The sequence below is a fragment of the Eriocheir sinensis genome, chromosome 69 (genome assembly GCF_024679095.1).
Source record: "Eriocheir sinensis breed Jianghai 21 chromosome 69, ASM2467909v1, whole genome shotgun sequence".
Taxonomy (NCBI): domain Eukaryota; kingdom Metazoa; phylum Arthropoda; class Malacostraca; order Decapoda; family Varunidae; genus Eriocheir; species Eriocheir sinensis.
Window position 1 is genome coordinate 6,934,019 of NC_066577.1, and position 14,860 is coordinate 6,948,878.

Consider the following 14,860-nt stretch of genomic DNA (forward strand, 5'->3'; position numbering starts at 1 on the left):
TCTCCTTTCCCTTCCCTTCCCTTCCTTTCCTTTCCCTTCTCTTCCTTTCCTTTCCCTTCCCTTCCTCTCCTTTCCCTTCCTTCCTTTCCTCTCCTTTCCCTTCTCTTCTTTCCCCTTCCCTTCCCTTCCCTTTCATTAGTAGTAGCGTAGTGGGGGTGGGTGAAGCAACGCACCCCCTGACGTATGCTCCCCATTAGCTGTCTCTCCCTTCCTTTCCTTTGTTCAAACTTTTCCTTTTCCTCCAATTTTTCTTCCTTTATATTTTTCTTTCCTATGTTCGTTTTTGTCCTCTTAGGGGGGGGGGGAGGGGGAGGTGGAGGGGGAGTGAAGCAACACACCCTCTGATGTATGTTCCCCATCAATTATTCAGTTTCCTTCTCTGATTTTCCCTGTTTTTCTTTCCCTCCATCCCCTTCTTCCTTCTTTCCTTCCTTCCTTCCTCCCTTCCTTCCTTCTTTCCCTCCCTTCCTTCCTTCTTTCCCTCCCTCCCTTCCTTCCTTCTTTGCTCCCATCTCCCTTAAGTTAGCTCCCTTCCTCCCTTCCCCTTCATTTCTCCGAGTTATCCCTTTTCGGGGTTGGGGTGGAGGGTGAGTGAAGCAACGCACCCTCTGATGTACGCTCCAAAAGGCCGCCTGCCCCCCCAAAAAAAACATAGAACCATTCCATTAATCATTACATTTTATTATTATTATTATCCGAACGCATCACAACAAACACATCCGATCCAACTCTTGCTGTTAGTCTGTTAAAGTGCGATATTACAAAAAAAAAGGACATAGGCTGAGGTGCGAGAGGGCTGAGTAGGTGTGAGGGTGCTGGTGTGGGGGTCTGAGAGGGTCTGTTGGGCTGAGAGAGAGGAGGAGGAAGGAGAGAGAGAGGTTGTGATTCCTAGTGTGTGTTTAGGAGGAGGAAGACAGTGGAAGAGAAAGGAAGAAGGGAAGAGGAGAGAAGAGAGAGAGAGAGAGGAGAGGAGGAGGAAGGTCAGATCATCTAGTATACGGAGGCATAAGGAAGGATAGGGCAGCATAGGGAGTGTCGGGAAGCATGGGCAAATGTAGGGCATCATAGGACAGCATGGAAAGTGAGGAGGATACAGAAGCATGGGGGAGAAGGATGGGTAGGGTACAGAAGCATAGGGCAGCATGGGGAAGGATGGCAAGGGTACAGAAGCATAGGGTAGAAGGGGGAGTTGTTTTGGGGGAGTGGGGCAGTATAGGGAAGAAGGGGTTGTGTTAGGGGAGGTGTGGGCAAGCATTGGTGTGTGAGCGACCCCCGAAAGCCAGGGTCGTTTTAGATGGGTCTCCGAGTGTCTCCCAACCCTGGCGTTCCTCCTAATGTCCTCCTCCATCTCCACAGCTCCTCCTCCTCCTCCTCCTCACATCTTCCTCCACCCCTTAACAGTGTCCCATGTCGGTGGTCCTCTTCCTCGGGGCAGCCTTGAGAATATCGTCCACCCTGAGAATCATCTCCGCTGCCTCTGCCGCGGACAACAAGACCTGACGCTTGACCTGGAAACTCTCTGTGATGCCGACCTGGGCCATGCAGTCGATGGTCCCGTCCTCCATGTTCAGCCCTAAGGTGTCCCCGCCGTCGGCATGCCCTGCGCGGAGCTCCGACAACAGCTGCGCGGAGTCGAAGCCAGCATTGTCTGAGATGGTTATGGGGATGGTGAGGAGAGCTTTGGCGAAGGATTCCATGGCCAGCGCTTCCTTCCCTGGCATGTGTGTGGCCGCCTCCTGGACTGCACGCGCCATCAGGGTCTCGCTGCACCCTGGGGGACGGGGAGAAGGGGGTTAGGACAGGAACAAAGAGCAAGAGGGAGTTGTTTGGGGGTAGGGATGAGGAGGGAGGGTTAGGTTAGCTTGTGGATTTTCAGTCATGTAATCATCCTTCTTCTCCTCCTCCTCCTCCTCCTCCTCTTTCTTCTTCCTCCTCCTCCTCCTCTTTCTTCTTCCTCCTCCTCCTCTTTCTTCTTCCTCTTCCTCCTCCTCCTCCTCTTCCTCCTCCTCCTCCTCTTTCTTCTTCCTCTTCCTCCTCCTTCTTCTTCCTCTTCCTCCTCCTCCTCCAACAACGAGGAAGAGGAGGAGGAGGAGAAGAGATACACACTCAATCCTTACCCCCATGTACGTTTAAACAATAATAAAACTTGTATATCCTCTGTGCTGTTTACGTTCACACCCATCCATACACCCCCATCACATCCTTCCACACCCATACACATGTGCACCCATCTCCCCCACCCCTCACACCCTATGCCCTTGTAGTGTAGGGGATTAGAATGCCTGTAGTTTCCTCCCTTCCCATAACGCAAGGCAGGCAACACCCTTTATAAACACCCCCATGCTTACACCCCATCCCCCACACATCCTAAATCCACCTCCCCTACAACTTCCACTCCCCCTTCCGTTCCCTTACACCCACCTCCACCATACACCACGCGGGTCTCCTTGACGGTCTGGGTAAGCACACAGAGAGCGTCGTGGAGGGAGCGCTCGGCCTCCTCCAAGATCTGTGTGGTGGCCCCGCGGAGAACGACAGTGCACGCCTCTCCCATCTTGACCCCGGAGAATCGGATCATGCGGTCCTCCCCGATGATGCACTGTGGAGAGGGGGAGAAGAAGGGGGTGTTAGATGATGGGGGTAGAAGGGGAGGAGAGAGAGGGAAGGAGGATAAAGGATTGAGATGATGAGATAAAGAACAGGAATGAGAGAGGAAAGAGGAGGAGGAGAAAGGGAGAACTGGAGGAAGGGAAAGGAAGGGAAGGAGGAGAAATTTGAAAGGAAGAAAGGAAGGGAAGGAAAGGGAAGGGAAGGAGGAGAAATTTGAAAGGAAGGAAGGGAAGGGAACGGAAAGGAAGGAAGGGAAAGAGAAAGGAAGGGAAGGGAAAGGAAGGGAAGAGAAAGGAAGGAAGGAAAGAACAAAACAGAGGAAGAGAAAGGAAGGAAGGAAGGAAGGAGAAAAAGGAATTGAAGGAAGTGACCAAAAATTGAAAATAACAAAACTAACAAAATTCAAAGGAAAGCAAAACACACACACACACACACACACACACACACACACACACACACCTCCTCAATGACATCACAAGTGCCGAGGTTGACCAGCTCAGGGGCGTCGAAGGTGGAGGCAATCTCTCCGCCGGTCACGAGGGCAAGACGCTCAATCCCGGCAAAGTCTGCATGTTCAATGGCCATCACTCCTGCGTCGGCAAACAGCTGCTCGGGGTAGTTGTAGATCAGCTGTCTGTAGGGGGTGCAAGAGAGGGGGTGTTTATAGGGGTGAGAGGCTGTTAGTGAGCTGTCAGAGGGGAGGTGTGTTTGTAGGGGAGAAAACAGCTGATTGGGGTACTTGTGGATCAGCTGTCTGTAGGGGTGAGAGAGATGGGGTGTTTATAAGGAGGGAGAGGCTGTTAGTGAGCTGTCAGAGGGGAGGGAAGGGAAAGGGGTGGGAGGTGTGTTTGTAGGGGAGAAAACAGCTGATTGGGGTACTTGTGGATCGGATGTCTGTAGGGGTGAGAGAGAAGGGGTGTTTATAAGGAGGGAGAGGCTGTTAGTGAGCTGTCAGTAGGGAGAGGGAGAGGAAGGAGGAGGAGGAGGAGGAGGGAGAGAAATTGACCAAGAGGAAGAGGAGGAGGGAGAGAAACTGGAGGAATTAGAGAGAGAGAATGATGGAGGAGGAAGGGAAGGAAGGAAGGAAGGAAGGAGAAAGGGAGAGAGAGAGAAAAGGGAGAGGAAGGAGGAAAAATATCAATGTTCCTTCTCCCTCCCTCCGTTCTCTCTCTCTCCTACCTCCCTTCCCTCTTCCTTCTCTTCCCTCTCTTCCTCTTCCTTCCACCTCCTCCTCTATCTTCTCTCTCCTCCCTCTATTCCCTTCTCTTCCTCTCCAATCTTTCACCTCCTCCTCCTTCTCCCCTGTCCCTCCTACCTCCCTTCCTTCTCTCTCCTTCTTCCTTCTCCAATCCCATCTCCTCCCCCTGCCCTCCCCACCCTGTCTCTACTACTACTACTACTACTACTACTACTACTAATTCCACCGTACCTGTTGATGAAAACGTTGATGTCGTGTTTGAGGATCTTCTGAACCTTGGCCTTCATCTTCTCCTTCTCGGCAAGCTCAAGCTCGGCCACCTGCAGACAGACAGACAGACAGACAATTAGGTTAGGTGATATGTATACAGACAAACAGACAGACAGGTAAAGTATATCATTGACCCACAAATATACATCTTCACAAGCAGGAGAAGCCTACATAACCAAATCAAATCTCCCATTCTCTCTCTCTTCTTCCTCTCTCTCTCTCTCTCTCTCTCTCTCTCTCTCTCTCTCTCTCTCTTCCCTTCCCTGACCCTTCCTTCTCTTCCCCCCCAAACAATCCCTTCCTCCTCCTCCTCCTCCGCCCTTCTCTGTCTCCATCCACTTTCCTTTTCTCCACCCTTGCTCCGCTTCATCTCTCTCTTCTCCCTTCCTTCTCCACCCCCCCAAACAATCCCTTCTTCCTCCTCCTCCTCACCTTAGCTGTTGAGTCCACGGAGATCTTGGAGCCGAACACCTTAATCTTGTCTGTGTCCATTGGGGTGTTAGCGACCAGAATGCGCGCCTTCTCGATCCTCTTGGGCTGGTTAACGCCAATCTTTTTCTCCAGTATGAAGCCTGGAGGAGGAGGAGGAGGAGGAGGAGGAGGAGGAGAGAGGGTTAGGAGGGAAGGGATGAAGGAAGGAAGGGAGGAGGGAGAGAAAGGAGGGAAGGGAGAGGATCAATATTGTAGCAAAACACACACACACACACACACACACACAGGAGGAGGAGGAAAGAGAGAGAGGGAAGGTTAGGAAGGAGAGGATGAAGGAAGGAAGGAGACAGAGGAGGAAAAGGAAGGAAGGAGAGAGGAGAGAAAGGAAGGAAGGAAGGAGAGAGAGGAGGGAAAGGAAGGAAGGAAGGGAAGGGAAAGGAAGGAAGGATAGAAGGGAGAGGAAGGAAAGGAAGGAAGGGAAGGGAAAGGAGGGAAGGAAGAAAGGAGGGAGGGAAGGAAGGAAGGGAAGGAAGAAAGGAAGGAAGGAAAGGGAAAGGAGGGAGGGATAGAAGGGAGAGAAAGGAAGGAAGGAGGGAGGGAGGGAAGAAAGGAAGGAAGGAAGGGAAATGAGGGAAGGATAGAAGGGAGAAAAGGAAGGAAGGAAAGAAAGGAAGGAAGGAAGGAGGGAGGGAAGGAAGAAAGAAAGGAAGGAAGGAAGGGAAGGGAAAGGAGGGAAGGATAGAAGGGAGAGAAAGGAAGGGAAGGGAAAGGAGGGAAGGATAGAAGGGAGAGAAAGGAAGGAAGGAAGGAAGAAAGGAAGGAAGGAAGGAAGAAAGGAAGGAAGGAAGGAAGAAAGGAAGGAAGGAAGGGAAGGGAAAGGAGGGAAGGAAGGAAGGAAGGAACAGAAGAAGGAATGGAGGAAAAGATTGACGAAGAGGAGGAGGAGGAGGAAGAGAAAGAGAGGAGGAGGAAGAAGAGGAAGAAGGAAGAGACAGAAAAAAAATCAATATAGCAAAACACACACACACACACACACACACACACACCAAAAAAATAAAATAACAACAATACATAAAAATCTCTAGAATAACACCCATCCCTCTTCCCCCCAGCCCATAGCTCACCCTCGTCCAGGAAGGAGTCCCCCAGCGTGCCGCCAGTCTTCTTGATGATCTGAATGGCGTCCAGGTTGCCGGAGCCCTTCAGCCGCAGCACGGCGTCCACGGCGAGCTTGGCGAAGAACTCCTTGTGCTGTGCCAGAATCTTGGAGCTGAGGGTGGTCTTGGCGATCTGGAGGGGGAGGGGGTAAGAGAGGGGGGGGGGGGGTGAGTATTGGTATGGTATGGTATGGTATGGTTAGGTTTGGTTAGGTATGGTTTGGTTAGGTTAGGTTAGGTAAGGTTAGGTATGGTATGGTTAGGTTAGGTTTGGTTAGGTTATGTATGGTATGGTTAGGTAAGGTTATGTTATGTATGGTATGGTTAGGTAAGGTATGGTAAGGTTAGGTATGGTAAAGTTATGTATGGTATGGTAAGGTTAGGTATGGTATGGTAAGGTTATGTATGGTATGGTATGGTAAGGTTAGGTATGGTAAGGTTAGGTAAGGTAAGGTTAGGTTATGTAAGGTAAGGTTAGGTAAGGTAAGGTTATGTATGGTATGGTAAGGTTAGGTTAGGTATGGTTAGGTTATGTAAGGTTAGGTTAGGTAAGGTCAAGTAAGGTCTGGTTGTATGTAGTAAGGTCAAATATAGTTAAGTTACATCAGGTCAGATCAGGTCACACACACACATGCGATCCTCCCTGAAGCTATATTATATCAAGGCAGAGTTATAATAGGCTAGGTAAGGTTACACAAGGTCAGGTCAGGTCAGGTCATCTCCCCCCACACCACGCATACCCTCATGACATCCTCCCTGAAGCTATATTATATCAAGGTTAGGTAAGGTTACACAAGGTCAGGTCAGGTCATCTCCCCACCACGCATACCCTCATGACATCCTCCCTGAAGCTATATTATATCAAGGTTAGGTAAGGTTACACAAGGTCAGGTCAGGTCATCTTCCCCCACACCGCCCTTACCCTCATGACATCCTCCCTGAAGCTATATTATATCAAGGTTAGGTAAGGTTACACAAGGTCAGGTCAGGTCATCTTCCCCCCACACCACCCTTACCCTCATGACATCCTCCCTGAAGCTATATTATATCAAGGTTAGGTAAGGTTACACAAGGTCAGGTCAGGTCATCTCCCCCCACACCACGCATACCCTCATGACATCCTCCCTGAAGCTATATTATATCAAGGTTAGGTAAGGTTACACAAGGTCAGGTCAGGTCATCTTCCCCCCACACCACACATACCCTCATGACATCCTCCCTGAAGCTATATTATATCAAGGTTAGGTAAGGTTACACAAGGTCAGGTCAGGTCATCTCCCCCCACACCACGCTCACCCTCATAACATCCTCCCTGAAGCTATATTATATCAAGGTTAGGTAAGGTTACACAAGGTCAGGTCAGGTCATCTTCCCCCACACCACGCATACCCTCATGCCATCCTCCCTGAAGCTATATTATATCAAGGTTAGGTAAGGTTGCACAAGGTCAGGTCAGGTCATCTCCCCCCCACACCACGCATACCCTCATGAGGTCCTCCTTGAAGCTCTCTGGGTTGGCTGAGTTGTCCCTGGCAGCGTTGGTGAGGGCGGTGCGCGCTGCGTCGGTAGCCTTGCGGTAGCCGGCGATGATGGTCTGTGGGTGCAGCCGCATAGACACAAGCTTCTCGGCCTCCCGCAGCAGCTCGGAGGCAAGGACGACAACGGAGGTGGTGCCGTCGCCGACCTAGAGAGGGTTAAGAAATGATGAATAAAAATAATGATAAGAAAGAAGGAAAATAATAGGAAATAGGGAAAGAATGACAGGAAAGGGAAAGGAAAAGAAGGAAAAGGAAATTGAATAAGGGAAAAGAAAATAAGGAAAAGAAGGAAAAGAAGATGAAAATGGAAATAAGGAAAAAAAAAGTTAAAATGTAAAAAAATAAAAATAAAAATAAAACAGGAAAATGTAAAAGAAAAGAAGACAAAAAAATGGAAATGAATAAATTAAAATGAAAAAAAAAAGAAAACATTTTGGTAGGCTCAATTTTTAGAAACTTTAATTTTAGGGGTAACTTTTTTTTTTCTTTTGAGGGAGAGCATTTTTAATTCTCTCTCTCTCTCTCTCTCTCTCTCTCTCTCTCTCTCTCTCCTTTTCCTCTTTTTTTTCTTATTTTTCATTTTTTTTCATTTATTTTTTCTTTGTTTCATTTTTTTCTTCCATTTTCTTCTCTCTCTCTCTCTCTCTCTCTCTCTCTCAATATTACCTTCTCTAATTTGTATGAGAGAGAGAGAGAGAGAAAGACTGTCCCATATCCTCCTAACTCTCTCTCTCTCTCTCTCTCTCTCTCTCTCTCTCTCTCTCTCTCACCTCATCGTCCTGGGTCTTGCTAATGTCAACCAGGATCTTGGCGGCTGGGTTGTCCACTCCGATGTTACGCAGGATGGTTGCCCCGTCGTTGGTGACCTCAATCTGACCTATGGAGGAGGAGGAGGAGGAGGAGGATTAAGATTAGTTACATAGGTATGGATTATCAAAATATATTCATCTTGTAAATTATTTCATTATTATTATTATTATTATCATATTTTTTAATCTCTCTCAAAAGCCCAAAATTACTCTACTTTTTTCTTTCTTTTCTATACTGGTACTAAAGAACTGGATCTCTCTCTCTCTCTCTCTCTCTCTCTCTCTCTCTCTCTCTCTCTCAATTTCCCTTCCATCCCTTTTCTTTCAACTTCCCCTTCCATCCCTTCTCTTCCTCTCCCTTCCTTCCCTCCCCTTCTCTTTCTTTCAGTTTCCCTTCCTTTCTCTTCCTTCCCCTTCCCTTCTATCTCCATAATATATTTTTCAACACACACACACACACACACACATACCCTCGCTCCGTCCCATGGCTACCAGTATCTTGTCCATGCCCCGCGGCCCTAGGGTGGAGCGCACGAGGTCCCCGACAGCGATGGCCCCGATGAAGGAGCTGAGTCTCGCCGTCTCAGAGCGCTCCTCCTCCGCCTCGGACTTCATGATCTGGATGGGGTTGAGTGCCAGCGCCTGGGAGGAAAGGGGCGGTAATGTTGATGATGTCACAGTTTATATGTTGACGCCCAAAGTGATGCAGTAACAAATCATGGGTTGGTTGACGGGGCAAACTATATGTACAAAATAAAAGAGATCTACCTGTGTTTTGGCAACCTTAAGCATCTCGTAAGCTTGGTTAGTTTAATCAAAATCTATTTCCAAAACCAAATTACTACCAAAAAATGATCTTTAACCTGGTATCAGCGGGGACCATGTTTCTTAATGGTCCCTCCGAGCGAGAATAATGGGAAAAAATCAACTCTCACGCAAACCATTTCATAATATATATCTAAGTATTTGTGATGTGATTATGTATCATCTATTTTGGGGGGTTTATATCATGGCACAAATTTGGCCCGTCGCTGCTACACGGTAAAGCCACAAATTTATTACATCGCTGCTACGGTAAAACCACAAATTTGGCCCGTCGCTGCTACGGTAAAGCCACAAATTTTCTACGGTAAAGCCACAAATTTGGCCCGTCGCTGCTACGGTAAAACCACAAATTTGGCCCGTCGCTGCTACATGGTAAAACCACAAATTTGGCCCGTCGCTGCTAGACGGTAAAGCCACAAATTTGGCCCGTCGCTGCTACACGGTAAAGCCACAAATTTGGCCCGTCGCTGCTACACGGTAAAAACCTAAATTTATTACGTCGCTGCTACGGTAAAGCCACAAATTTGGCCGTCGCTGCTACTACGGTAAAACCACAAATTTGGCCCGTCGCTGCTACACGGTAAAGCCACAAATTTGGCGTCGCTGCTACTACGGTAAATAAATTTGCCACAAATTTGGCTGCTACACGGTAAAGCCACAAATTTGGCCCGTCGCTGCTACGGTAAAGCCACAAATTTGGCCCGTCGCTGCTACACGGTAAAACCACAAATTTGGCCATTCGTCGCTGCTACACGGTAAAGCCACAAATTTGGCCCGTCGCTGCTACACGGTAAAGCCACAAATTTGGCCGTCGCTGCTACGGTAAAGCCACAAATTTATTCGTCGCTGCTACACGGTAAAACCACAAATTTGGCCCGTCGCTGCTACAAGGTAAAACCACAAATTTGGCCCGTCGCTGCTACACGGTAAAGCCACAAATTTGGCCCGTCGCTGGTACACGGTAAAGCCACAAATTTGGCCCGTCGCTGGTACACGGTAAAGCCACAAATTTGGCCCGTCGCTGCTACACGGTAAAGCCACAAATTTGGCCCGTCGCTGCTACACGGTAAAGCCACAAATTTGGCCCGTCGCTGGTACACGGTAAAGCCACAAATTTGGCCCGTCGCTGCTACACGGGTTAAGATTTACTTCCTGCTCCCTCCCATGTCCGGTGTCCTGACTAACCAGCTGCTCTTTTGTTGTCAAGTGTGTCCTCTACTAAGCTTGGCAAGTGTGTCCTCTGCTAAGCTTGGCAAGTGTGTCCTCTGCTAAGCTTGTCAAGTGTGTCCTCTGCTAAGCTTGTCAAGTGTGTCCTCTACTAAGCTTGCCAAGTGTGTCGTCTACTAAGCTTGTCAAGTGTGTCCTCTGCTAAGCTTGTCAAGTGTATCCTCTACTAAGCTTGTCAAGTGTATCCTCTACTAAGCTTGGCAAGTGTGTCCTCTGCTAAGCTTGGCAAGTGTGTCCTCTGCTAAGCTTGGCAAGTGTGTCCTCTGCTAAGCTTGTCAAGTGTGTCCTCTGCTAAGCTTGTCAAGTGTGTCCTCTGCTAAGCTTGTCAAGTGTGTCCTCTGCTAAGCTTGTCAAGTGTGTCCTCTGCTAAGCTTGTCAAGTGTGTCCTCTGCTAAGCTTGTCAAGTGTGTCCTCTGCTAAGCTTGTCAAGTGTGTCCTCTACTAAGCTTGTCAAGTGTGTCCTCTGCTAAGCTTGTCAAGTGTGTCCTCCACTAAGCTTGTCAAGTGTGTCCTCTGCTAAGCTTGTCAAGTGTGTCCTCTACTAAGCTTGTCAAGTGTGTCCTCTGCTAAGCTTGTCAAGTGTGTCCTCTGCTAAGCTTGTCAAGTGTGTCCTCTACTAAGCTTGTCAAGTGTGTCCTCTGCTAAGCTTGTCAAGTGTGTCCTCTACTAAGCTTGTCAAGTGTGTCCTCCACTAAGCTTGTCAAGTGTGTCCTCCACTAAGCTTGTCAAGTGTGTCCTCCACTAAGCTTGTCAAGTGTGTCCTCCACTAAGCTTGTCAAGTGTGTCCTCTACTAAGCTTGTCAAGTGTGTCCTCTACTAAGCTTGTCAAGTGTGTCCTCTACTAAGCTTGTCAAGTGTGTCCTCCACTAAGCTTGTCAAGTGTGTCCTCCACTAAGCTTGTCAAGTGTGTCCTCCACTAAGATTTTCAATTGTGTCCTCCACTAAGATTGTCAAGTGTGTCCTCCCCTAAGCTTGTCAAGTGTGTCCTCTACTAAGCTTGTCAAGTGTGTCCTCTACTAAGCTTGTCAAGTGTGTCCTCCACTAAGCTTGTCAAGTGTGTCCTCCACTAAGCTTGTCAAGTGTGTCCTCTACTAAGCTTGTCAAGTGTGTCCTCCACTAAGCTTGTCAAGTGTGTCCTCTACTAAGCTTGTCAAGTGTGTCCTCTACTAAGCTTGGCAAGTGTGTCCTCCACTAAGCTTGTCAAGTGTGTCCTCCACTAAGCTTGTCAAGTGTGTCCTCTACTAAGCTTGTCAAGTGTGTCCTCCACTAAGCTTGTCAAGTGTGTCCTCCACTAAGCTTGTCAAGTGTGTCCTCTACTAAGCTTGTCAAGTGTGTCCTCTACTAAGCTTGGCAAGTGTGTCCTCTACTAAGCTTGTCAAGTGTGTCCTCTACTAAGCTTGTCAAGTGTGTCCTCTACTAAGCTTGGCAAGTGTGTCCTCTACTAAGCTTGGCAAGTGTGTCCTCTACTTCCGAGTGACCCAAAGGTGTTGCAAGAGTTTAGGGAGCATAAGAGTTCCTCCGGCCACCTTTCCCTGCCCCACCCACGGCAGACATGGAGGTTCAGAGCCTTTAAGAGGCGTGGCTTGTTGAAACAGAGTGAGGAGGGACACATGTGGGAGAACACTGCCTGCAATGTGCCGCGCTGCTGAACACACGCCCACACTCACCACGCTAAGGTGTGTAAGACTTAGCATTATGGTGAGATAAAATGTGAAAACAAGGCCCCCAATTAGGTCGGATACATTAAGTTAGGTTAGTTAAATTTATTCAGTCATCGGTGTGGGCCAGCAGAAGTATATATCCAGTGTGTGAAGGGCCGGGGTGGTGGGGTGGTCCACTGTGGGGGAGGGGCAAGTCCTCTATACCAGTGTTTCTTAAAGTGTGGTCCGCGGACCCCCAGGGGTCCGTGGAATGTTCCAAGGGGTCCGCAGGATAATTTTTAATATCGATTTCAGTCAAATTTTCGGCCAAAACGTCATAAATTCCTATTTTTGTAGCACCAAATCCTGATGGCTTTTTACAGTGGCTAAGTCACATTGGGATTTGAAGATAAGCCAGTAATAAATAATTCAGTTGTAATTTCAGTATATTATGACCTGCAAACACTTTCAAACTCAAGAGGAAAATTATAATAATAAAGGGTCCGCTACATGAGTAATTTTAATAAAAGGGGTCCGCTGCACAAAAAAGTTTAAGAAACACTGCTCTATACTGTACACCCGGAATACTTCACAACACACCAGCGTGTCAGAAGGCAACAGTTCGGGCCACACACGGCAGGGACGCACACACTGAGTCTTCATCAAAATGATTTCCAAAAATGGCTACAAAAAACGATTTCTCAAAATCCAAAAATAGCTCCCCATCTCTTCCTCCCCTCCCTTTTTCTCTTCCTTTCCTCTCTTTCTCTTCCTTTCCTCTCTTTCTCTTCCTTCCCTCTCTTTCTCTCCTCCCTTCCCTCTCTTTCTCTTCCTCCCTTCCCTCTCTTTCTCTTCCTTTCCTCTCTTTCTCTCCCTTCCCTCTCTCTTTCTTCCTTTCCTCTCTTTCTCTCCCTCCCTTCCCTCTCTTTCTCTCCCTTCCCTCTCTTTCTCTTCCTCCCTTCCCTCTCTTCTCTCCGCCCTTTCCAAACGTCATCCCAAAATAGAACAAAAAAAAACCACGAAGAAACGATTAAAAGACAAACACAGGAACAAGACCCCAGGCACCTACAACACCACCAAACGCCTTTAAAAACACCACAAAACACCAAAAAACACCAAAAAACACAAATCCTTCTCGTCCCTTCCTCCCCTCTGAGTCACATGGCCGCCGCCTCGCCCTCCCGCAGCCTTCACTTCAAACCCTTATTTCTCCCTTTATACCCATTCCCACCCATCCCCGCCCATGCCAAAAGGTGCCCAGATAGTAAAATAATATATATGCACAAGGAGGGACACGGGAAAAATATATTACCATGTTTAAATGAGGTTTGTGTCACCCGGTGCGGCAGAATGCGTGTAAACAAGGAGGCGAGGGACTGAAGAGGTGAGGGAGAGTTCGGGGCGAGGCGACGATTCGGCGATTTTGACGGGTATTTTTTGGTGTTTTTCGGTGTTTTTTGGGTGTTTAATGGCGTGTTTTACTGGTGTTTGGTTGTTTGAGTGTGTTTTGTGACTTTTTTTGGTTGTTTGTGATTTTTGGTGGATTCTGGGGGACTTTTTTTGAGTTCTGGTGTTTTATTTCGTGTTTTATTGGTGTTTTATTTCGTGTTTAATTGGTGTTTTATTTCGTGTTTTATTGGTGTTTTATTTCGTGTTTAATTGGTGTTTTAGGTGTGTTTTATTGGTGTTTGGTTGTATTAGTGTGTTTTCGGCCTTTTTTTGGTTGTTTTGTGATTTTTGGTGGATTCTGGGAGACTTTTTTTGAGTCTGGTGTTTTATTTCGTGTTTTATTGGTGTTTTAGGTGTGTTTTATTGGTGTTTTACTTGTGTTTGGTTGTATTAGTGTGTTTTGGGCCTTTTTTTGGTTGTTTGGTGATTTTTGGTGGATTCTGGGGGACTTGTTATGAGTTCTGGTGTTTTATCTCGTGTTTTATTGGTGTTTTATTTCGTGTTTTATTGGTGTTTTACTGGTATTTGGTTGTTTTAGTGTGTTTTGGGCCTGTTTTTGGTTGTTTGGTGATTTTTGGTGGATTTAGGGGGGACTTTTTTTGAGTTTCGGTGTTTTATTTCGTGTTTTATTGGTGTTTTAGGTGTGTTTTATTGGTGTTTTACTGGTGTTTGGTTGTATTAGTGTGTTTTGGGCCTTTTTTTGGTTGTTTGGTGATTTTTGGTGGATTCTGGGGGACTTTTTGAGTTCAGGTGTTTTATTTCGTGTTTTATTGGTGTTTTACTGGTGTTTGGTTGTTTGAGTGTGTTTTCGGCCTTTTTTTGGTTGTTTGGTGATTTTTGGTGGATTCTGGGGGACTTTTTTTGAGTTTTGGTGTTTTATTTCGTGTTTTATGGCGTGTTTTATCTCGTGTTTTATTGATGTTTTACTGGTGTTTGGTTGTTTGAGTGTGTTTTCGGCCTTTTTTTGGTTGTTTGGTGATTTTTGGTGGATTTAGGGGGATTTTTTTTTAGTTTTGGTGTTTTATTCCGTGTTTTATTGGTGTTTTATCTCGTGTTTTATTGGTGTTTTACTGGTGTTTGGTTGTTTGAGTGTGTTTTCAGCCTTTTTTTGGTTGTTTGGTGATTTTTGGTGGATTCTGGGGGACTTTTTTTTAGTCTGGTGTTTTATTTCGTGTTTTATTGGTGTTTTACTGGTGTTTGGTTGTTTGAGTGTGTTTTCAGCCTTTTTTTTTGGTTGTTTTGTGATTTTTGGTGGATTTAGGGGGATTTTTTTTTAGTTTTGGTGTTTTATTTCGTGTTTAATTGGTGTTTTATTTCGTGTTTTATTGGTGTTTTACTTATGTTTGGTTGTATTAGTGTGTTTTCGGACTTTTTTTGGTTGTTTTGTGATTTTTGGTGGATTTAGGGGGATTTTTTTTTAGTTTTGGTGTTTTATTCCGTGTTTTATTTGGTGTTTTATTGATGTTTGGTTAGTTTTATTGATAACTGGGTGTGTTTTATCGGCCAGTCTGGTTCATATATAAGACGATTTGATGTGACAAGTTATATTTGCTTTATTTCGTTTTATTTTTTTATTTTTCGCGTTTTAATATAGATTTATTGATGTTTGTTTGATTTTATTGATGCCTGGAGGTGTTTTATTTGGCTGTTTGGTTTAATTAAGTGACAGTTTCCCTTATATATGCATTTTCCTGTGTTTTATTTG

General features: G+C 46.6%; 1 protein-coding gene across 1 annotated transcript; it reads right to left on the minus strand.

Annotated features, from left to right (window-relative positions):
- Window positions 1–658: 658 nt before the first annotated feature.
- LOC126988554 (T-complex protein 1 subunit beta-like) lies at window positions 659–13,104 on the minus strand. Its single transcript, XM_050846883.1, has 10 exons — window positions 13,019–13,104; window positions 8,485–8,656; window positions 7,976–8,082; window positions 7,151–7,351; window positions 5,635–5,800; window positions 4,511–4,650; window positions 4,040–4,128; window positions 3,070–3,244; window positions 2,422–2,599; window positions 659–1,771 (listed from the first exon to the last, which is right to left on the minus strand). The coding sequence occupies exons 1-10, from the start codon at window positions 13,019–13,021 to the stop codon at window positions 1,395–1,397; spliced, it is 1,608 nt and encodes a 535-aa protein (XP_050702840.1). The 5' UTR covers window positions 13,022–13,104; the 3' UTR covers window positions 659–1,394.
- Between the last annotated feature and the right edge of the window lie 1,756 nt (window positions 13,105–14,860).

Excerpts from the sequence above, each read along its gene's own strand:
- LOC126988554 (XM_050846883.1), bottom strand. Across the intron at positions 5,801-7,150 it reads TCAAGGAGGACCTCATGAGG|ATCGCCAAGACCACCCTCAG; the intron begins GTATGCGTGGTG and ends CTCCCCCTCCAG. Across the intron at positions 4,129-4,510 it reads CCGTGGACTCAACAGCTAAG|GTGGCCGAGCTTGAGCTTGC; the intron begins GTGAGGAGGAGG and ends GTCTGTCTGCAG.